We start from the raw sequence: 22041 nt of genomic DNA, 5'->3' as shown, positions 1-22041 counted from the left end.
GTGCGCTTGAGCAAGGCACCTAACCCTAATTGCTTCTGTAAGTCGCTCTGGATAAGAGGGTCTCCTAAATGACTAAAATGTAAATTCATTGTTTTGTTATTCCTGCCAACTTGTTATTCAGGCCAGTTGGAGAAACAGGAAAAAGTCTCTGCACACTTAGTCAGACACAAATGTATTTTAATAGAGGCTAAGCTTTCAATCAGTCGACCTTCATCAGAGCATATATTAAAAGGTGTGTGTGCTCGAGATTGACCCTGTAACCTCTTCCCCAGGCTAATTGTGCATAGCCAGGAAGTGTCCGGTGAACGAGGTTAGTGACTCAACAACAGTAAACATACACACCATGTTCCCATCAGTCATCAGGTTTTATAAAGGTTGATTACCTCTGATAACATTACCTTTGTCTGGGTTGTGTGTTTCAGAAAATCTAAGAGGCCAGCCCTTGACCATCCCAGTGGTCAGATAGCCAGAGAGGCTGGCTGGTACAACGTGTGTGTGAAGTAGTGAGACCGACTGTGTTGGACTGTTAAAACGTGCCCCATACCTGTCCTGTACCTGCATGGCACCTGATAAGGTATGGGAACGTCCCTTAGTCGACACTCACCTGTAGAGCCTGTCAGCTGGTGCAGAGGTACAGCCTGGCTCCATAGATCCCCTGCCAATCAACGCCCGTCCTGGAGACCTGCAATCTACTCCGTCTGTTTACATTGGCAAAGTTCAGACATAAAGGCCAATGATAACAGGGTTAAAAAGGGTAGACTATAATATCTGTGATTGACCTATTTTCTTTCAGAGAGTCAGTGTTTTGAATTTCAACTACAGAAAAAGTTTGAATGTTGGAAAACGGTCAACCAAGTGAAAAATGGATGCCCATTTGCAGACTACCCCAAGAAGTATGTATTGTTATAATAGAACAACAGGTTGGCATTCCTGTGATCTCCAAGGTCAATGGAAGTACTGGGCTCTCAAAATGTGTTGGTTTTTACAAAGTCAATATCGGTCAGTGTACTAGTAATGTTGCCACTTAAATGTATTAGGCTCACATGGGCCTTTTACAAGATATTCCTTTTTACAAGATATTACATAGAAAACAGACCTGTTTTATAGCATGTCATCTGTTATGTTTTTACTTGTACTCTTCTTTGCTATCTGCACTTTTCTTCTTTCTGACCCCTCCCTCCTCTGACTCTTTCCTCTCTGACCCCTCCTTCCTCTGAACCCCCCTCTTACCCCTCCTCTGACCCTTTCCAGCTTGCTCCCTCCCTCTCTCTTTCCTCACCCCTCTCAATTTCTTCCTCTTTCTGTCATTTACAGGTCGCCACTTGGTCACTGCAGACACTATGGTGAGATGAATGAGAGAGAGAGAGAGAGAGAGAGAGAGACACAGTTTGGTTGAATGAACATTGATGTGAGTTTATATCTGCAGGTGTTGAATGTTTCTATTTTAATCAAGTGTTCCTTAGCTTTAATGAAAACTTTTCTTGTAAATGTGTGAATGAGACAATGTTTTTCAGTGTTGTATGTTATTGCATGATGCTATTTGAATCGTTGTCAGATGAGAAGACTTCAAAAGGGTTGCTTGTTCTTGATCTGCATTTTTAACATTTCATAAATTGACTGAATACTGTTTTGCAGTGTTTGGCGTGCAAATGCGATTGCAACATGTTTGTGTTGAAGTACAATGTAGTACAGTGTATTGACAGAAGAATTAGAATATTTTTTGTGTGTGTGTGACAATGTCTGTCAGAGAATCAGTGATAGAGCGAGGAATGAAAGAGGGAGAAAGACTGAGGGTAGCGATATAGAGATATTGCTGTGTAGCTGAATAAGGAGAGATTGGAGGGAAAGCAGCTGCAATATTACTCTCGGAACTGTTACAGTTCTGTGTGCTGTCTGCCTGTTGTCTGTGTGTTGTCTGTGTGAGAAACAGTGTCTATTAAGGGTCTCTGCATATCGTGTTAAATGTAGAGTGTCAAGTGTGATTTACTGAGGTTATAGTGCAATGAATGCTAAGCGAGAGCTGGGGCTGTATTTCCTGCAGTGCCAATAAGTATTTATAGCTTCATTTAATATTTTTTACAGTATGTGAAACTGAAAACCTTGGCATTCTTTCATTTGACATATTACTGTGATGAAGCAGCAAACTACTGTAGCTGGTTGGTGGTGGTGGGAATTCAACAGCAGAGTAAACCCCTCCAGGGAAGTACCGGTAGGTCAGTAGGAAAGAAGTTAGAAAGGTGAATAAACAGTGTGATAAATTAGAAATCGAAAGGTAAATAAACAGGGTGATAATGGGCAAACAGAGGGAGAGAGGGGTGAAAGCGGGGTCATAGGGCTATACTACAAAGCAGGTTGAGGAGTTAGTGAGGTAACTTTGATCAAATGAGTTCAACTCGAGATAACAGGTCATACGAAAGTGGCTCATCTTTTAGCCAGGTGCATTCTTATGGCAACGAATCCTTCAGATCTAATCTGCTCCGGGGGAGGCTAACTCACGGCTAACTCCATTTACCATGAATGAAATGATTTGCGAGTTGAGGACCGATTACATCAGCTGCCCTCCCTCTTGCAAAGATTGCATCACCATCCCCTTCATTTGAGGCAGACGACTGATTTAAATATTTTATTCATTTGGTAATGACAGGCTGCATTTTAAATTTAACGGACAGTAACACTTTTGTACACGCGCCTGAAAATGTATTGTTGTTGTGAGCTACTCCTAAATTACACCGCGGCCGCCCTGGCATTTTTCTGAGAAATATATATTTCACCGTGACCTACTGCTGCTTACTTTCAGGCAGTGAGGCAGCCTGTTGCAGAGTGTGTGAGTGGTGGGGAGGAGAGGGAAAGAGGGGTGTGTGTGTTGAGATTGAGCGCTGCAGCTGAGTGATTTGAGTGAGCCGAGACAAAGCAGCACGCGCGCATGTCGTGTCAACCTTTTACCTGTTGTAGGTCAGATTGTCATTATTGAGACAACCTACTGTTTTTCCAACAATTTTTCCATAAAACATATTAACGCGCTAGAACTAATGCGCATCAAGAAATAACAGCGTCAAAACATAGGAAAACTACTTTAGATACATTCGCTCAGAGGCGGTTTAAACTGCATTATAAACTGGGTGGTTTGAGCCCTGAATGCTGATTGGCGTATACCACGGGTATGACAAAACATGTATTTTTACTGCTCTACTTACGTTGATAACCAGTTTATAATAGCAATAAGGCACCTTGGGGGTTTGTGGTATATGGCCAATATACCACGGCTAAGGGCTGTATACAGGCACTCAGCGTTGCATCATTTGTAAGAACAGCCCTTAGCCGTGGTATATTGGCTATATACCACACCCCCTCAGGCCTTATTGCTTAGTTATAAACTGGGTGGTTCGAGCGCTGAATGCTGATTGGCTGAAAGCTGTGGTATATCAGACCATACAAACAAATATTGGCCATATACCACTCCCCCTCAAACGTATTGCTTAATTATAATGTCGACTTTGCTTATGGAAAACCATGGAGGTTATGGAACTCCCTGACGTACTTCAGAAAAGTCCACAATGAAACTGACATTAAATGTGGAGAATGATACATTTGCATCTGTTGGTCATCAAGTAGCCTATTATTTTCTATGCTACTGTAGGCTACTGTAGCCTACCATTTGATACAAAAAATATGTTGAAATGAGGATATCACTGGAGCCATTGCAAATCAATTTGTGCCACTTGTGTAGCCAACCTGGAGCTGGCAAACGGATTTAAGAAATAGCTTATAACTTCAGTTTATTGTTGTTGTAGCCTTGTTATAATGCTATTATTAATGGCCATGTTTAGTTAATGAAATTGGAAATGATCAATTGTGATCATGGTCACAGCTCTATCGCAATTACTGATCAGCTGTAGTCAGAATGCATTAGATTAGGTAACATTCAGTCAGATTGAGTTTATTGAGTTTATTTTATTTTTGCAGGGACAGTGCACATTAATCAACGTTTCAGTAAAAGTGCCGGTTTTAGCCAGCCGGCTAATTTTCAACCGCAGTCCCTGATTAGGCTACAGGTTAGGCTACAGATTAGGCTACAGATTAGGCTACAGGTTAAAAAAAACACTGGCTGTTGACAAGCATGGGCCTATTCAGTTCATATTATTAACGTTTGATACAGTGATTAAAATAACGACCCTCAATATCTTATTCCAGCAGACTATTAAACAACAGAAAACCATGGCAAAATATAATTATAATCATAGACCCTGATTTTAATCAGTAAGCCTAGCCTATTGAAATGATAAGCCAATTCATTGAGAACGGTTTGCAGTCTTAACATCTGGCACATAATAACGGCACAATTACCAGAAAATAAATAAGCATCTGTACACTATTCCTGGAAACTGAAAATGGCCCAGTTCTTCCATGGCCTGCATACTCACCAGACATGTCACCCATTGAGCAAGTTTGAGATGCTCTGGATCGACGTGAAGAGGAGTGGGACAACATTCCACAGGCCACAATCAACAGCCTGATCAACTCCATGCGAAGGAGATGTGTCATGCTGCTCGAGCCAAAGGGTGGTCACACCAGATGGTTCTGGTTTTCTGATCCATGCCGTACCTTTTTTTAAGGTATCTACATATCTGTATTCCCAGTCACGTGAAATCCATAGATTAGGGCCTAATGAATTTATTTCAATTGACAGATTTTCTTATATGAACTGTAAGTAAAATCTTTGACATTGTTGCATGTTTCGTTTATATTTTTGTTCAGTGTATATTGGCCATATACCACAAGCCCCCGAGGTGCCTTATTGCTATTATAAACTGTTTACCAAAGTAATTAGAGCAGTAAAATACATGTTTTATCATACCCGTGGTATACCACAGCTGTCAGCCAATCAGCATTCAGGGCTCGTACCACCCAGTCTATAACTGTAGATTGTTTATAAATGTATAGATTATAATACAATCCCTTTGATGACAGGTCTCCTCTCAATTTTAGATAATTTTCTCATTAATCCTATTATATTACTCTCTTGCTCACACACACACACACACATTGTACATCTCATACCTGTCCCCCACAGCTCTCTCTCAGCTCTCTCCCCAGCACCTTTGTCCCCAGCCTTCCCTCCTCTCCAGGGGGCTGTGCTACTGGGGGACCGAGGGCACGGTCTTCCAGACAGGAGGTGGCGCTGTTCCAGACCCTGCAGGAGGCTCTGAGGGAGATTGACCTGCCTGAAACACAGGACCTGCCACAGGGTGAGACCCGAGCTACGATCACCAGGCTGAAACGTTCAGGATGTGTCAGATAGAAGTGTTCCAGGCTAGAAAGACACCTCCATGTTTATTACAATCTCTATGATATTGGAGTCATGCTCTATCACCTTTCATTTCTACCTGTGACTCTCTGAACCGTTGAATCCGAACAAAGCCTACAGGCCAGGTGAACCTATCACTGGATCTTAACCTGCACAGAGTCACCCAGACCATGTGAGTTTAGCACTATATGTCACTGGGTTAGCAGGTGAACAGGTGTGTCAAAGTGTGTCTGCAGACCGGAAAGGGCCAGAGGGCTGTGTGCGTGTAGGAAATGAGCTTAGATGACCTACCATATTGCTGACCCCTGTATAGTTGTTTTTGGACCTAACTACTTTCTATTTCATGAAAGGCTGAAGTACCGATGTATGGGGATTTTGACCATAATGGCAGTTCTACTGTGTTCTCTTCCAGGTATGAGTCACTCTGAGATGTGCATCTGTGTTTTGGGATCCCCGCTCCCCTACCTTTCTCTGCTGTTAGAGGCAGGCCAACGGAGCCCAGGTATGGTAGCAGAACACCCCCAGACAGGAAACACATCAGATATGTACAAGCAGGGTTTGTACGTTCATGAAAATCCTGGAAAATACATAGATTTTTGCAATTGTGTTTTCCATGCCAGGAAAAGTTTTGGAAAATTATCAAATCTCAAAAGGTTAGAAAAAGTCATGGAAATTATTTTAATCATTTATTTTAATGTCATTTAGGAACAGTTATTTTTTAATAGTTGATCAATCACATAATAATCACCATATCAGCCAGGATCGGAATATGACACTTTAGCAGAAGACTATTCAACTGGCGGCCCAGCTGCTAGATCCGGCCCGTGTTATTAACTTAGATTGGCCCTTTGATCAATTCTGAACATTAATATTTTTTTAAACGCTAAAATATGACATTCAGTGCCAAAATGACATGCATTTGGTTGTATACTGTGTAGTGTAGTTTCTAGCGGTTTTTAGCGGTTTCTAGCATCTGTGTGGCATGTTGACCATTTTTTATTCATATAAACTTGACTCCAGCATTTGAACGGTTTAATTAAGTGACAAAATATTATGCTCACAATTAACTTCTTTTTTTTTTTTACATCTGACCCAATAAGAATATAGCTGAATAGCCTTGCTTTAGTGCGTACTTGTAACGATGTGCGCTGAGAGTTGGGAAGCAAGTTCAGGGAGTGAGTGTTTTAATAAATAAACACAACATAATACAAAATAAGAAACACGAACAACGCACAGACATGGAACAGAAACAATAACACCTGGGGAAGGAACCAGAGGGAGGGACATATATAGGGAAGGTAATCAGGGAAGTGATGGAGTCCAGGTGAGTCTGATGACGCGCAGGTGCGCGTAACGATGGTGACAGGTGTGCGCCATAACGAGCAGCCTGGTGACCTAGAGGCCGGAGAGGGAGCACACTTGACAGTACTGTATGTGTGTGCGCGCATCACCTACATGTGTGCGAGTGGGCGGTTGCTCAAGGATATTGTAGCAGCAGGTAGGCCTAGACCAGGGGTCTCCAACCCTGTTCCTAGAGAACTACTGTCCTGTAGGTTTTCACTCCAACCCTAATCCATCACACCTGATTGTAATAATTAGCTGGTTTATAAGTTGAAATCAGGTTAATTACAACTGGCGTTGGAGAGAGAACCTACAGGAGGGTAGCTCTCCAGGAACAGGGTTGGAGAGCCCTGGCCTAGACTATAAAATATGATAGAAAACAGATTAAATAGGTAGCCAATTCAAAATATATATTGTAGCTAGGCTAGTTATCTTTATAGTTAACTGTTTAGTTATTATTAGCATGTATTCATGTCTTCATCATGTCCAAAAACATTCCACTGACACTCGCGAATAACGATTTAAATGATTAATATAAACCATTATTTTTTGCGAAACTAACGATTAATTTCGCCATTGTATTAGTTGGGATTCTGTTTAATCGCGGTGAATCAAATCATATGAATCGTGAAAAGTAATTTTAGGAAAACATATTAGATTTAGCATTTATTTTGGATTAAGTGGCTTCAACTTGTTTTGTAGATACTTCCAGTTGATTTGGGTATCCAATGTATGGACATTGCAACTCCATAGATGCTAGTCAGCCTGCAAAGTAGCCTGGGCAGCCGCTAGTGGGCTTTATGGATCTCCACTATCGTCTGGGCTTGATGTGCACAGCTAGTAATACACTGTTTGTGTTTGAACAGGGCTGGATCAAAAGCCTGCACACCCAGTAGCTGTCCAGACTGAGGGTTGACCACATGTGTTTTATGAAGTTGCCTAACAGGCTACATGGCATCAGAGAGCAGCCAGCAGCCACTGTCAATACCACATTTATGATTACTTTTTTATATGTATGTAGAGACTCCGCCAATTGTTGGTCATGGAAATCTGGTTAAAAGTCATGAAATTCCATCTGTCGAAATGTCAAAACAAAATAAAAATGTGGTCACAGTTTTTGGGGGTATGAACCCTATAATCACTTCCAATAAGTACCAGTACGCACTTGCCGGTCTGACAGTAAATCAATGTAAAAGCCTGTTTGGCTAGAGCATCGGCCAAAACATATACCTTTACCCTTCAAAGTATGTGCCAAAGTGTTTTCCAAGAGGTCTTCCAAGTGTCCCTTAGTGCCTAACAGAATGGTGTTAGATTGTACATGGTTTTCTTATCAAACTATGGACCTTAAAACTTTACCTTGTCAGAGCACCAGTAAAATACACTATATATACAAAAATATGTGGACACCCATTCACATATTTGGCTATTTCAGCCACACCCGATGCTGAGAGGTGTATAAAATCGAGCACAAAGCCATGCAATCTCCATAGACAAACATTGTCAGTAGAATGGCCTTACTGAAAAACTCAGTGACTTTCAACGTGGCACCGTCATAGGATGCCACCTTTCCAACAAGTCAGTTTGTCAAATTTCTGCCCTGCTAGAGCTGCCCAGGTCAACTGTAAGTGCTGTTATGAAACTGTAAGTGCTGTTATGTAAGTGCTGTAAGTGAAAACGTCTTGGAGCAACAACAGCTAAGCCGTGAAGTGCTAGGCCACACAAGCTCACAGAACAGGATCGCTGAAGTGAGTAGCGTGTAAAAAGTGTCTGTCCTCGGTTGCAAGACTCACTACCAAGTTCCAAACGGCCTCTGGAAGCAACATCAGCACAAGAACTGTTCGTCGGAAGCTTCATGAAATGGGTTTACATGGCTGAGCAGCCGCACACAAGTCTAGGATCACCATGCGCAATGCCAAGCGTCGGCTGGAGTGGTGTGAAGCTTCATGGTTCAGACTCCTTAGTTCCAGTAAAGTGAAATCTTAACGCTACAGCATACAATGACATTCTAGACAATTCTGTGCTTCCAACTTCATGGCAACAGCTTGGGGAAGGCCCTTTCCTGTTTCAGAATGACAATGCCCCTGTGCACAAGCGAGAACATTCAGAAGTTTAAAAAAATAAAATTGTTGTTGAAGTTTTTAGATTTGTCAAGATCGCGTGGAAGAACTTGATTGGCCTGCACAGAGCCCTGACCTCAACCCCATCAAACAACTTTGAGATGAATTGGAACGCTGACTGCAAGCCAGGCCTAATCGCACAACATCAGTGCCCAACCTCACTAATGCTCTAGTGGCTGAATGGAAGCAAGTCCCTGCAGCAATGTTCCAACATCTACTAGAAAGCCTTCCCAGAAGAGTGGAGGCTGTTATAGCAGCAAAGGGGGGACCAACTCCATATTAATGCCCATGATTTTGGAATGAGATGTTCGACAAGCAGGTGTCCACATACTTTTGGTCATGTAGTGTATATATTGGAACGGCAATCTTTCTATGGGATTCATTAGTGTCATTATCAAATAACATAATCGCCTTCTAGAGAAAAACTCTTGAGTCTAACAGTAATAGCTCTAATTTTAGCCTGTTGGCTAACGGGTTGAGGGGAAAGCTCACTAGTGCAGGTTGACATTTCATTAGAATGTCACTCCCCTTCTTGACTCTTTTTATATATAAATAGCAGACATGGGCAGAAAATAGTTGCATTTTGTACTTTACAGTATGTGTTTATTTGTAGTTTATTTGAAAATACTGAGGTAGTTGAATATAGTCTATAGAGTTTCAACTAAAAGGCAACTATTTTCTGTGATATTCAAATACAGGTCTCAGAAAAACAAATAATAGTTGAAGGTATTTGAATATATGCAAGTTATTTGAGAAAGATATATAAATATATTTGATGGCTGCCAAATATTTGACGAGGAACCAAAAACTACAATAGCAGGGTTCCCCAACTGGTGGCCCAGTGATATTATTTGGCCCCCCAAAGTGTTATGAGCGTAAAAATAAAAGACACTTTTGTTGGACATACATTTTTTTTTTTTTACTCCAGCAAATCAGCTCCAACTGATTTTAAGGGGGACATGGTATCACCTCAACATTAGAGTAGACAACTTTTGCCGCTTCAAAATGACTTACAAATATATTTTCATAATGAGTGACATAAGGTTATATAGTAACACTTAACATCAAGTTTTATACATGTGTAGTAACTTAGTGATTATTACAATCGCAACATTGCTGTTACATAGGACTTTGGAAATTGCTTTATTGTTGCATAATAATGGAATTATTACATAAGTGGAATAAGGAACAGTCACTATTCGTCGTGTACAGTAGTTACTAAAACTTTCAGCTCATTGCTATGCAATTAAAATGCAATTACCAAAGTATTACATAACAACGTATTAAAATGTTGCTTCAAAAAGAATTACAGTTTTATAACAGTTTGATTTGGCAATATAGTGATATATTCTTATATATTGTACAATGAGGAATTCAACTACAAAATACTAGTCTTCTCCCATTTTTTTAACCATTGCCCCCACTATGGTTGCACATTTGGGGAATATTCAGGAAGTGCAAACTTTCCGTGGGAATTAACAGGAATATATGGGAATTAATGAGAATATATGGGAATTAACAGAAATATGTGCAAATTAATATTAATACCATTTAAATGTAGATGTTTTTTGCATTGGATATATTTACCAAATCATATGGAGACAGAAACATAAACCTTTTACCTTATCATAAGTTGACATAAATGCAAATGATTAAATCCTTCCAATAGAAATACAAATTTAAAAAATTTGTTATGAATTGAACTTTAATTAAATGAGTTGACTCTTCACATGGGATGATTTCACTGAACAACAAAAGAAAGGGAATACTGAATGATCCACAATGATCCATCGCATCTCCCCAAAATGTTTTCAACATACATCTGTAAAACGATAGTCCAGAAACTAAAGCGTTGGTTGTCTTCCTCTCAGGCGTCCATGTCTTCTCCCTGGACCTCCTCGGTGTCCACCTCTTGAACATCAGACTCTGAGGCCTCATCTTCACTGTCACTTTAAAACCTTGTTGAGGATGGCTCGTAGTCAGGCTCACAAAGCCTCAAATTTGCCCGGATGGACATACATTTTTAAATCCTTGTATTGGTCAGCCAGTTGCGTGCTTTGGTGTGTGTGTGTTCCCAAACAAGGAACGCTCTGAGGACGGCTGATGTTGGTGGGATTTGGAGGATGATGGAGGCAACAGGGGAGAGCCTCAGATCCACAAAGTCCCTTCCACCAGGTGGCTGATGAGATAAGTTGGCACGACTGCTATATTGCATCTCCATCCCAAAGCCCTTGCTTGGAAGTGTACTTCGCCAGACTGTCAAAAACCTTGCCCTCATCCAGGCTAAGGTGGCGAGACACGGTAGTGATGACACCATAGGCCTTGTTGATCTCTGCACCAGACAGGATGCTCTTGCCAGCATACTTGGGGTCCAACATGTACGCTGCGGCATGTATGGGCATCAGGCAGAAGTCTTCACGCTTTTTGATGTATTTCAGAACTGCAGTTTCCTCTGCTTGGAGCAACAATGAAGTGGGCAGGGCAGTACGGATTTCTTCTCTTACATCTGCAAGCAGAGTCTGAACATCAGACAGAATGGCATTGTCTCCCTCAATCCATGCAATGGCTACTGCTATAGTTTTCAGGAGGTTCAGGCTGCTTACCACTCTCTCCCAAAATACATCATCCAGGAGGATCCTCTTGATGGGGCTGTCCATATCGGCAGACTGTGATATGGCCACTTCTTGGAGATACTCCTTCCCCTCCAGGAGACTGTCAAACATGATGACAACCCCACCCCAATGGGTGTTGCTGGGCAGCTTCAATGTGGTGCTCTTATTTTTCCCACTTTGCTTGGTGAGGTAGATTGCTGCTATAACTTGATGACCCTTCACATACCTAACCATTTCCTTGGCTCTCTTGTAAAGTGTATCCATTGTTTTCAGTGCCATGATGTCCTTGAGGAGCAGATTCAATGCATCAGCAGCACAGCCAATGGGTGTGATGTGAGGGTAGGACTCCTCCACTTTAGACCAAGCAGCCTTCATGTTTACAGCAATTTCTGTCACCAGTGCAAATACCTTCTGTGGTCCAAGGTCATTGATGACTGCCTTCAGCTCATCTGCAATGTAGAGACCGGTGTGTCTGTTGTCCCTTGTGTCTGTGCTCTTGTAGAATACTGGTTGAGGGGTGGAGATGATGTAGTTAATTATTCCTTGCCCACGAACATTCGACCATTCGAGATGATTGCCATACAGTCTGCTTTCTCTATGATTGTCTTGACCTTCACTTGACCTCTGTTGTACTCTGCATCCAGCAAATGTGTAGATAAAGCATGTCTGTACATTATTTGATTTGATTTGATTTGATTTGTCTGGTTGGAGGGGTGTATGCTGGGCAAAGAACATTCAGAAATCTCTTCCAATACACATTGCCTGTGAGCATCAGAGGTGAACCAGTTGCATACACAGCTTGAGCAAGACATCCATCAGCATTTCTCTGACTACGTTCCTCCATTGACTCAAAAAAGGATGACAGCTGTTGCTATCTGATTCATAATTTTCACCTCGAATAAAAGTAGAGGGACTTTTGTCAGAGGTTTCTTGTTGTGAGCGCTGAGGGAACTTTATGCACTTGGCCAGATGCTTCTGCATCTTTGTTGCATTCTTCCCATATGATTTGACCCAGTATTTGCAAATATACACAGCTTTTCCTTCTACATTAGCTGCAGTGAAATGTCTCCACACATCAGATAGTGCCCATGGCATTTTCCTGTAATGATTAGAAACAAATTAGTAAAAAACAAACAAATACAATTTAATGTACAAATAAATAGTTAAGCAGTTGGATTAAACAACTCATTTGTAAGATACATGTTTTAAAATGAAACATCTATGGAAGCAGGTGAATTAACTAAGTGTTACTGAGAATGCTAACAGTAACAAAATATGGCTATTACGTGTCAAAAGGAAACAATATATCCAAAAACTGCCGTCTTGTATCAACTACAGCCAAGGTAGGTGAGAAATAATGTTAGTTTGTATACTAAATAAACTATCCCTTTAAAGATGTGTTTGAAACAAGATCACTTCCCCTCAGATGGACAAAGAGTATCAAAGTTGTTTTTGCTAAGCATCCAACTTGCTGTTTGTAATGTTTGCAAATGGCTTTGAATTTCTCTGCAGTATTTTCAGTGGCATTAATTAATCAAATAAATTGCAGCTTTCAACCTTTTCAAATCAAATCAAACTTTATTGGTCACATACACATGGTTATCAGATGTTAATGTGAGTGTAGTGAAATGCTTGTGCTTCTAGTTCCGACCATGCAGTAATATCTAACAAGCAATATAACAAATTCACAACAACTACCTTATACACACACAAATGTAAGGGATGAATAAGAATATGTACATATAAATATATGGATGAGTGATGGCCGTGCGGCATAGGCAAGATGCAGTAGATGGTATAGAACAGTATATACATATGAGATGAGTGATGTAGGAAATGTAAACATTATTAAAGTGGCGTTATTTAAAGTGACTAATGATAGGCATAGGCAAGATGCAGTAGATGGTCCCGGCTTTGATGCACCTGTACTGACCTCGCCTTCTGGATGATAGCGGGGTGAACAGGCAGTGGCTCGGGTGGTTGTTGTCCTTGATGATCTTTTTGGCCTTCCTGTGACATCGGGTGCAGGAGGTGCTGTAGTGGCATGTTGAAAGAGTCATACAGAAGTTGAGCATCACAACGTATTTATACATATCTGTACAAAATATCATTTGTTTTTGTTTGACTTGATAATGTACACCTGGGGCAATGGTCATTCAGGAGAATGGGCATTTACAGAATGTTCAGATAGAAATGTATTGTGTAGATCAAATGACTGTCAGATTGGAATAGTATAGGAGATAGTGTTTGCTATTCATTCTGTTTCTATCTTCCAACATACCGTTCCAGATACAAGCCTGCCATTAGTTGAAGGCAGGCAATCCAATAGTTTCTTAAAAGTAGTCACTTACACAGATCTGTATATATAAAATATATATATTTTTTAAGTACTTGCTTTCTGAGGTCTGTATTCAAAAAGTTTTGAAAAGTAGTAATTTTTTGGGATCTGTATTCAAATAGTTGTACACTCTTAGAAAAAGCGGTTCCAAAAGGGTTCATCGTCTGTCCCCATAGGAGAACCCTTTTTGTTTCTAGGAGAACCCTTTTTGTTTCTAGGAGAACCCTTTTTGTTTCTAGGAGAACCCTTTCTGTTTCTAGGAAGAACCCTTTTTGTTTCTAGGAGAACCCTTTTTGTTTCTAGGAGAACCCTTTTTGTTTCTAGGAGAACCCTTTTTGTTTCTAGGAGAACCCTTTTTGTTTCTAGGAGAACCCTTTTTGTTTCTAGGAGAACCCTTTTTGTTTCTAGGAGAACCCTTTTTGTTTCTAGGAAAAACCCTTTTATTTGTGATCAACATTTTATTTTTATTTCACAATATACAACACACAAGGCCGGATCACTTTACAAATATTAGCCAACATGACAACATTAACATTCAATACAACTATTTACATACTGTCAGGAGTCAATTATATGAGTGCACAATGTGACATTTACAGAAAGGAAGTAAGAGTTTACAATAAAACATTCCATTTTATTCTCAGATAGCAAAAAAAATGTTAAGACTGTAGGCGCTTCCAAAGTAACGGTTTGTTCCCCCCCAAAATAGTTACTTTCCACAAAGCTTAGTTAAAACTATACTTATCCCAGGTATGATAAATAGTCATTCTCCTGCCTGCTTTGTCCCTCTGTTAGGACCAATAACAGATTAAAACACTTTACTCCAACATTGAAGTGGGAACAAGTGGTAAAAAAAATAGTTGTTACATGTGGCACGATCATCTTTATGACTTTTGACCTTTTTCTATGGAAATATGTCAATGATATTTCCAATCTCGTTTTCTAGGTACATCGGCCCTATGCCAAACACAGGATGTCCAGCACCCCTCTATAATCCTTCTCTCCCTCCCTCACTCACTCCCCCTCTTCTCGCTCTCTCTCTTACACCTTTCCAATTTCTCTCTACCTCACTTCCCCCATCACCCACTCCTTCTGTTCCTCCCTTCTTCCCTCTTTCACATACCCCCTCCTCTCTCTCTCTTTAGGAGATGCTCTCCTGTGTCTCTGTCCGTCCTGGCTCTCTCGCTCCTCCTCCTCCCTCCTGGTCCACAAGGCTGTCACCTTTGACCTTGGAGGGCGCACTTTCCTATCCAACTTCAACCCGCCTCGCAGGGTCACCTACTTCCTGTCATCTGACCCGTGGGCTAAGGAGGAAATGACCCGAGAGACAGACTGCCCAAGCGGAGGTTCTGGAGCACTGGGTCAGTTCTGGGGGAATGTTCTGACCACCAGGGTTCTGCTGCAGAAGGCCAAGATCCACTGCCCCCCAACCCTGGCCCTTCTGTTACCACCCGGGCAGATGAGGCTGGAGGAGGGCAGGACAGGAGGGGTGGAGGTGGTGCACCTGGAAATGGGGGCGGAGGAAGGGATGAACTCGGTCCGAAACAAGGTGGACACTTTCCTGGAGTCTGAGAATATGAGGGGATCAGAGAGGGTATGTCCTGTTTGTTAAAGAATTCAGTCAGCCTTTATGTAAAAGTACACAAAGCTTTCCTTTCTCTCTGTGCCTAGGTGGTGCTCAGGTGCAGTGGGGGGAGGTTCGTGGGCGAGGCAACCTCACCCCCTGTCTACCTGTCCAGGAACAGCAAGGATGAGGTCTGGGCCAAGGTGAGTTATCTCCTGCCCCAGCTCCTCTCTGGCGAGGCAGTGCTGCTGGAGGCCTACTGCTCTCCACTGAAGCCTGGGCCACGGGTACAGGACCGCACCTGGGAACAGTACACCGGTGAGGGCTTTAGTAAGGATGGATGAGTGTAGTTTGATGTTTGAGGACCTTGTTTTCATGCGTATTTGTATGTGGTCTTCATATGACATTGAACTTGTAAAGACTCTCTAACTACTTTCAATGTAATGTACTACGACCATTACTAAACATGGTCCTCTCCATCTCTGTTGTAATGAGGTAGTTGTTGTGTGTCTGTGTGTCTGTCAGACTGCAGGCCTCAGGTACCAGACCTGTCCTTCAGACTGTGTGCCATAGTAACTCGCTCACCTCTGGACCTGCCTCTCCTCTACAAGGTGAGAGTAAGAGAGAGAGAGAACGAGAGAGAATGAGGTAGGAGAGAAAAATGAAATGTTGACTATGTGCATCATGAAAACATTGTTGTATGACTAGCAGCAGCTTTTTGACCCTTGTCTTCGCATTGTGTTTATCATGTATTTGCATTGACCCTCAATACTGTAAACGTATAGCTGAGTGTACAAAACGTTAAGAACACCTGCTTTTCCCATGACAGACTGACCAGGTGAATCCAAGTGAAAGCTATGATCCCTTATTGATGTCACTTGTTAAATCCACTTCAGTCAGTGTAGATGAAGGGTAGAGACAGGTTAAAGAATGATTTTTAAGCCTTGAGACAATTGAGACATGGATTGTGTTTGTGTGGCATTTAGAGGGTGAGTGGTCAAGACAAAAGATTGAAGTGCCTTTCAATGGGGTATGGTAGTAGGTGCCAGGCGCACCAGTTTGTCTCAACGCTCAACAATTTCAAGAATGGTCCAGCACCCAATGGACAATGGACATCCAGCCAACTTGACACAACTGTGGGAAGCATTGGAGTCAACATGGGCCAGCATCCCTGTGGAACGCTTTCGACACCTTGTTGAGTCCATGCCCTGACGAATTGAGGCTGTTCTGAGGGCAAAGGGGATGCAACTCAAGATTAGGAAGGTGTTCCTAATGTTTTGTTCACTCAGTGTATTTGTATATAGCTCTGTAAAATGTTGATGTTGTCTCCTCTTCAACATTATTGCAAAATGTAGATTTAAATAGACATACCCAAAAGTAATACTTTTTAATGACATGGTCATTAACAATAACGAGCAATGCTGCATAGTTTTCTGGTCCTTTTTTTATCAATAGCTGAGGTGTACTGTACATAGTACAAATAATATGAAAATATATGATTTATATAATTTTTTCCTATTAGGGCTTGAAATGACTTAAATGCTTTCTAAATATAGTAACAACCAAATTCTAAATTACTTACTATAAGATTTCACATTTCTTATAACCGTAAAATAAATTGATCATATTTAGTGACAGTACAAATTTGGCCCCATTTCAAATAACTGACGACGGAGAATTTACTGCCAAGTGTCCTCTGAGCGACTTACAGACGCCATTTAAATGTCTGCAGAATCAACCGTCTGTGACCAAGAGAAAGTGGTCGTGTATGAATTCTACAAAATTATTTTGTATTTTTTCATGGGGAGAGTGCTACATCTGGCTGAGAATATCACAGTGAGATGAAACTACAGCAGTTGTATTCGCCAGACTGTCCCCTTTAATATGTCGTCTACAAGGAAATCGATTATTTGTCTGGATAGGCCAGAACATGTGACACTTTAAGTCAGCTCGTCACTTCAAGCCAACCTGATACTTCAAGTGAGAGTGTTAGCGGAAAGCACTATAAGAAATTGGACCCTCCGATGTTCACAGAGTGTTCTGTACACCAAAATATCAGTCAGAACCGCTCAAAGTCCCCTAAACATCTAAGAGGTTGTCTTTAACTCGGGAATGGGAGACACATTCATGTAATAGGCCAAATACTTGAACTGAACTGTTTGTTTGAAATCAATGACCTTATTCCTAACTTTTCTTCTATCTTCTTCCTCTCCCTCTCTCTTCCTCTCCCTCAGTTGGTGTGTAGAGTGGGTGTGTCCGACGACCCTCTCTCTCACAGCCACTCCCTCTCTCAGTCTTTGGAGACCACCCTATTAGAGTGCGGTTTCACTGACCCTACCATGGCAAAATCTCTCTGCCGCCTAGCACTGGACACCGCCCTGTCCTGCCTCTGTGTTGTCATGGAAACAGAGTCAAGCATGTCTGCAGAACAACGCGGTGGAGCAGGTGCCCAGACCGACATGATAGGTGTGTGTCGGTTCACTGCCAAAGTTTTCCTCTAAGGCAGCATGAAGCTGTCTGAGTTGATATATGATTTAATAAAGATTACTGCAGATTACTGTTGAAGCCTATGAAAGCATGGGTATACTTATGACATCATAAGTCTCACGCTCTGTCAACACTATGTGTCACTGAGCTACTATCTGACCCTTCCTCTCCATATCTCCCTCTCTACCACTCCATATCTCTCTCTACCTCCTTTCTACTCCCTCTCTCCTAGGCGTGGACCTCCTTTTCACCATGGATGGCTCCATCATCAGGCCTGTTATTTTGGGCCTCCATCCCTCCCTCTGTCTCCACTCCTCCTTCCAAGAGCGAGGGATGGGAATGGAGGGATGCGACAGTGGGATAGAGGAGTGGAGTAGGGGCACCCTCCTCCTCACCCCCCTCACCCGCTCCCAGTACCACCTCATGCAGGGGAAAACTGTGCTGGTGGTGGGAGCTGGAGGACACAGTAAGAAGTTCATCTGGAAAACAGCCAAACAGTACAAGCTCAAGGTGAATGTCTACATGGAGAATAACTATATAGATTAATGTAGAATAACTACACTCTTAGAAAAAATGGTGCCTAAAGGGTTCTTCAGCTGTCCCCATAAGAGAACCCTTTTTGGTTCCAGGTAGAACCCTTTTGGGTTCCATGTAGAACCCTCTGTAGAAAGGGTTCTACATGGAACCCAAAAGGGTTCAACCTGGAACCAAAAGGGTTCTTACCTGCAACCAAAAAGTGTTTTTCATAGGGTTTTCCTATGGGGACAGCCGAAGAACCCTTTAAGGTTCTAGATAGCACATTCTTTTCTAAGAGTGTAGACAGTGAAAGTGAATACATTAGATTGCCCAGCATAGACTTTTCAGCTATTTTAGAAGTGCATTTTACTGCACTGCAAAGTCCGATTAAATGGCACATTAATGGTTACTGGCTAGCTAGTTATGCTAATGTCGAATTGAACTCATTAACTTTCTCCCCTCCAATCAGATCCTGCTGGTGGACAGTGACCCTGCCCACTTCGCCTCTCAGTTGGTCGACCACTTCCTCCCCCTGCCAGACCTCCCCGACCATCGGCGTGACGACCAGCACTGTTCCCGCATCTGTGATTGGCTGTTGTCCTCCAGCCTCCACCCTGACGGTTGCGTGTGCTTCTGGGACGAATGCGTGGTGCTGACATCGCTGGTCTGTGATAGGCTGGGGCTCAGGGGCCCTCCCCCTGAGGCCATCCGCATTGCGAAGGAGAAGAGCCGCACCCACAGGCACCTCCTGGGCCTACTGAAGTCTACTGGGACTAACCTGATCAGTGTTGAGCAGCCCTCTGGTCAGCCAGATAGCCTGGTTGAGTTTAGAGAGGATGAGAGGAGAGGTAGACAGCAGAATGGCATGGTCAACATGGAAGGAGATAGCATGAGAGCTATGGCCGATTTCGACAGGGGGGATCTCTTCAATGAAGCAATGGGCAAACACGACACTACCGCCCCTACCTCTTCATCCACCTCACCATCCTCTTCCTCCTCACATTCCTTTGACACTTTCCGTCCCTCTGCTCCTCTCCTCTCTCCCTCCCCTTCCTCCTATGCTGTTCCCTGTATCCATGTGGAGAGCACCCTGGATCTGGAGAAGGCAGCCAGTGGGGGGGAGGGGGGGCCTGGTGGGGCCAGTGTGGGGGTGGTGAGGTTCCCAGCGGTGATGAAGCTGGAGTACGGCGCGGGGGCGGTGGGTGTGAGGAAGGTAGGCTCTCTGGAGGAAAGTCTGGCACACTTTGAGAGGATCAGCGGGGACCTCCGCGAGGAGACAGACTACCCCGGCATCGGCCTGGGCTGGGGCAACGCCATGATCCTCATGGAGTACGTGGGAGGCACCGAGCACGACGTGGACGTGGTCCTGTTCGAGGGGAGACTGGAGGGCGCCTTTGTGTCTGACAACGGCCCCACGCGCACCCCGGCCTTCACCGAGACGGCCGCCCAGATGCCCTCAGGGCTGGCGCCGGACAAGCGTGCTCAGCTGATCCGCGCGGCACACCACGCATGCCTGGGCTGTGGCCTACGAGACGGCGTGTTCAACGTGGAGCTGAAGATGACAGAAGTGGGCCCGAGGCTCATCGAGATCAACGCCCGCATGGGCGGCTTCTACCTGTGCGACTGGATCCGTCAGCTGTACGGCGTGGACCTCCTGATGGCCGCCTTCATGGTGTCCTGTGGGGTGCGTCCCTGCCTGCCCTCGGCCACAGCCCTCCCAGCCAGAGGCCACTTTGCTGGGGTGATGGTGGTGGTGTCACGGCACCTCCAGGCCCTGAGGACCACAGCCAGCCCTGAGCGCCTGAGAGGGCTCCACCAGGAGGGGGCGTTGTGGCTGAACGAGCTGGCGGAGGAGGATGAACTGATCTCTGGTGAGTACGAGGAGCCCTTCTGTAATGTTGGGGTGAGAGATGCCCACAACGCCACCAACGCTCGCCAGCGCCTCCTCGCCCTCTGCCAAGGGCTGGGCCTGCACTGTCCTCCACGCTACGACCTGGGCTACTTCCTGTCCCATTTCAACTAGACAGGAACTCAGGGGGGAGAAGCAGGGTTTGTTCAGGAGGGTGCCACATTTACATTTTAATCACAGATCAAAATAATACAAAGAGCTGAAACAATTCCTTACTCTGCAGAATTATATATATTATATTCCTGCCTGAATGTTTGTTCATAACATTGGACCCTTCTGAATAGAACCCATGTTTAGCAAGGGTGTGCTGTGTGCAGGGGTTAGTTTAGTTAGCTTAAAAGGTACATCACAGGATGAAAAAACACTCCTCACATCAAAATATAATATGTTATCTCAAAATTGCAAATTCAGGGACTAATCATTCAGGTAGCAGAACCTTTCCATTTTTAGCACTTATGTTTTGGGGACCATCTCAGGAATAAAATAAAAGGTTAGATAAGGTATCTTCATCAGTGATTGCGTAGAATAGGATATGGGTGTCTACCTATCTACCAGGGTTCAGGAAGTGATTTGAATTTAACATTCAAATATGGAAAAACTTAAACTTTTTCAGTTTATTGACAAGTCAAAAAAGAAATAGAGGCCCTTTGTCCAATTATTGAATTGGAATTTCAGTTTACTTCCTGAATTGACAGCCTTCAATTCAAATCGACCCCAACCCTGTTATCTACTACAGTGAGGGGAAAAAGTATTTGATCCCCTGCTGATTTTGTACGTTTGCCCACTGACAAAGAAATGATCAGTCTATAATTTGAATGGTAGGTTTATTTGAACAGTGAGAGAAAGAATAACAAACAAAAAAATCCAGAAAAACGCATGTCAAAAATGTTATAAATTGATTTGCATTTTAATGAGGGAAATAAGTATTTGACCCCCTCTCAATCAGAAAGATTTATGGCTCCCAGGTGTCTTTTATACAGGTAACGAGCTGAGATTAGAAGCACACTCTTAAAGGGAGTGCTCCTAATCTCAGCTTGTTACCTGTATAAAAGACACCTGTCCACAGAAGCAATCAATCAATCAGATTCCAAACTCTTCACCATGGCCAAGACCAAAGAGCTCTCCAAGGATGTTGGGGACAAGATTTTAGACCTACACAAGGCTGGAATGGGCTACAAGACCATCGCCAACAGTTGGTGCGATTATTCGCAAATGGATGAAACACAAAAGAACTGTCAATCTCCCTCGGCCTGGGGCTCCATGCAAGATCTCACCTCGTGGAGTTGCAATGATCATGGAGCTCTTTGGCATTAACTCAACTCGCCATGTTTGGAGGAGGAGGAATGCTGCCTATGACCCCAAGAACACCATCCCCACCGTCAAACATGGAGGTGGAAACATTATGCTTTGGGGGTGTTTTTCTGCTAAGGGGACAGGACAACTTCACTGCATCAAAGGGACGATGGACGGGGCCATGTACCGTCAAATCTTGGGTGAGAACCTCCTTCCCTCAGCCAGGGCATTGAAAATGGGTCGTGGATGGGTATTCCAGCATGAAAATGACCCAAAACACACGGCCAAGGCAACAAAGGAGTGGCTCAAGAAGAAGCACATTAAGGTCCTGGAGTGGCCTAGCCAGTCTCCAGACCTTAATCCCATAGAAAATCTGTGGAGAGAGCTGAAGGTTCGAGTTGCCAAACGTCAGCCTCGAAACCTTAATGACTTGGAGAAGATCTGCAAAGAGGAGTGGGACAAAATCCCTCCTGAGATGTGTTCAAACCTGGTGGCCAACTACAAGAAACGTCTGACCTCTGTGATTGCCAACAAGGGTTTTGCCACCAAGTACTAAGTC

General features: G+C 43.2%; 1 protein-coding gene across 5 annotated transcripts; it reads left to right on the top strand.

Moving 5' to 3' along the window:
• The first annotated feature begins 1297 nt into the window (after positions 1-1297).
• LOC115205380 (carnosine synthase 1) lies at positions 1298-20659 on the top strand. Of its 5 annotated transcripts, none has more exons than XM_029771311.1 (9): positions 1298-1343; positions 5072-5246; positions 5718-5807; positions 14859-15307; positions 15385-15595; positions 15803-15888; positions 17512-17743; positions 17997-18274; positions 18750-20659. In XM_029771311.1, the coding sequence occupies exons 1-9, from the start codon at positions 1341-1343 to the stop codon at positions 20301-20303; spliced, it is 3078 nt and encodes a 1025-aa protein (XP_029627171.1). In that variant the 5' UTR covers positions 1298-1340; the 3' UTR covers positions 20304-20659. The 5 variants fall into 5 exon arrangements, with proteins under 5 accessions (XP_029627171.1, XP_029627170.1, XP_029627169.1 ...); XM_029771310.1 differs by lacking the exon at positions 1298-1343 and adding an exon at positions 1377-1408; XM_029771309.1 differs by lacking the exon at positions 1298-1343 and adding an exon at positions 1437-2209.
• The last annotated feature ends 1382 nt before the right edge of the window (positions 20660-22041 follow it).

Source organism: Salmo trutta, chromosome 13, assembly GCF_901001165.1.
Source record: "Salmo trutta chromosome 13, fSalTru1.1, whole genome shotgun sequence".
In the NCBI taxonomy this organism is placed as follows: Eukaryota; Metazoa; Chordata; class Actinopteri; order Salmoniformes; family Salmonidae; genus Salmo; species Salmo trutta.
This window is presented reverse-complemented; position numbering and strand designations above follow the sequence as displayed.

Coding starts and splice junctions, on each gene's coding strand:
- LOC115205380 (XM_029771309.1), top strand. CDS start 2,132: ATGAAGCAGCAAACTACTGTAGCTGGTTGGTGGTGGTGGGAATTCAAC. Junction 5,808..14,858: donor GGCAGGCCAACGGAGCCCAG/GTATGGTAGCAG, acceptor CTCTCTCTTTAG/GAGATGCTCTCCTGTGTCTC. Junction 18,275..18,749: donor CCAAACAGTACAAGCTCAAG/GTGAATGTCTAC, acceptor CCCTCCAATCAG/ATCCTGCTGGTGGACAGTGA.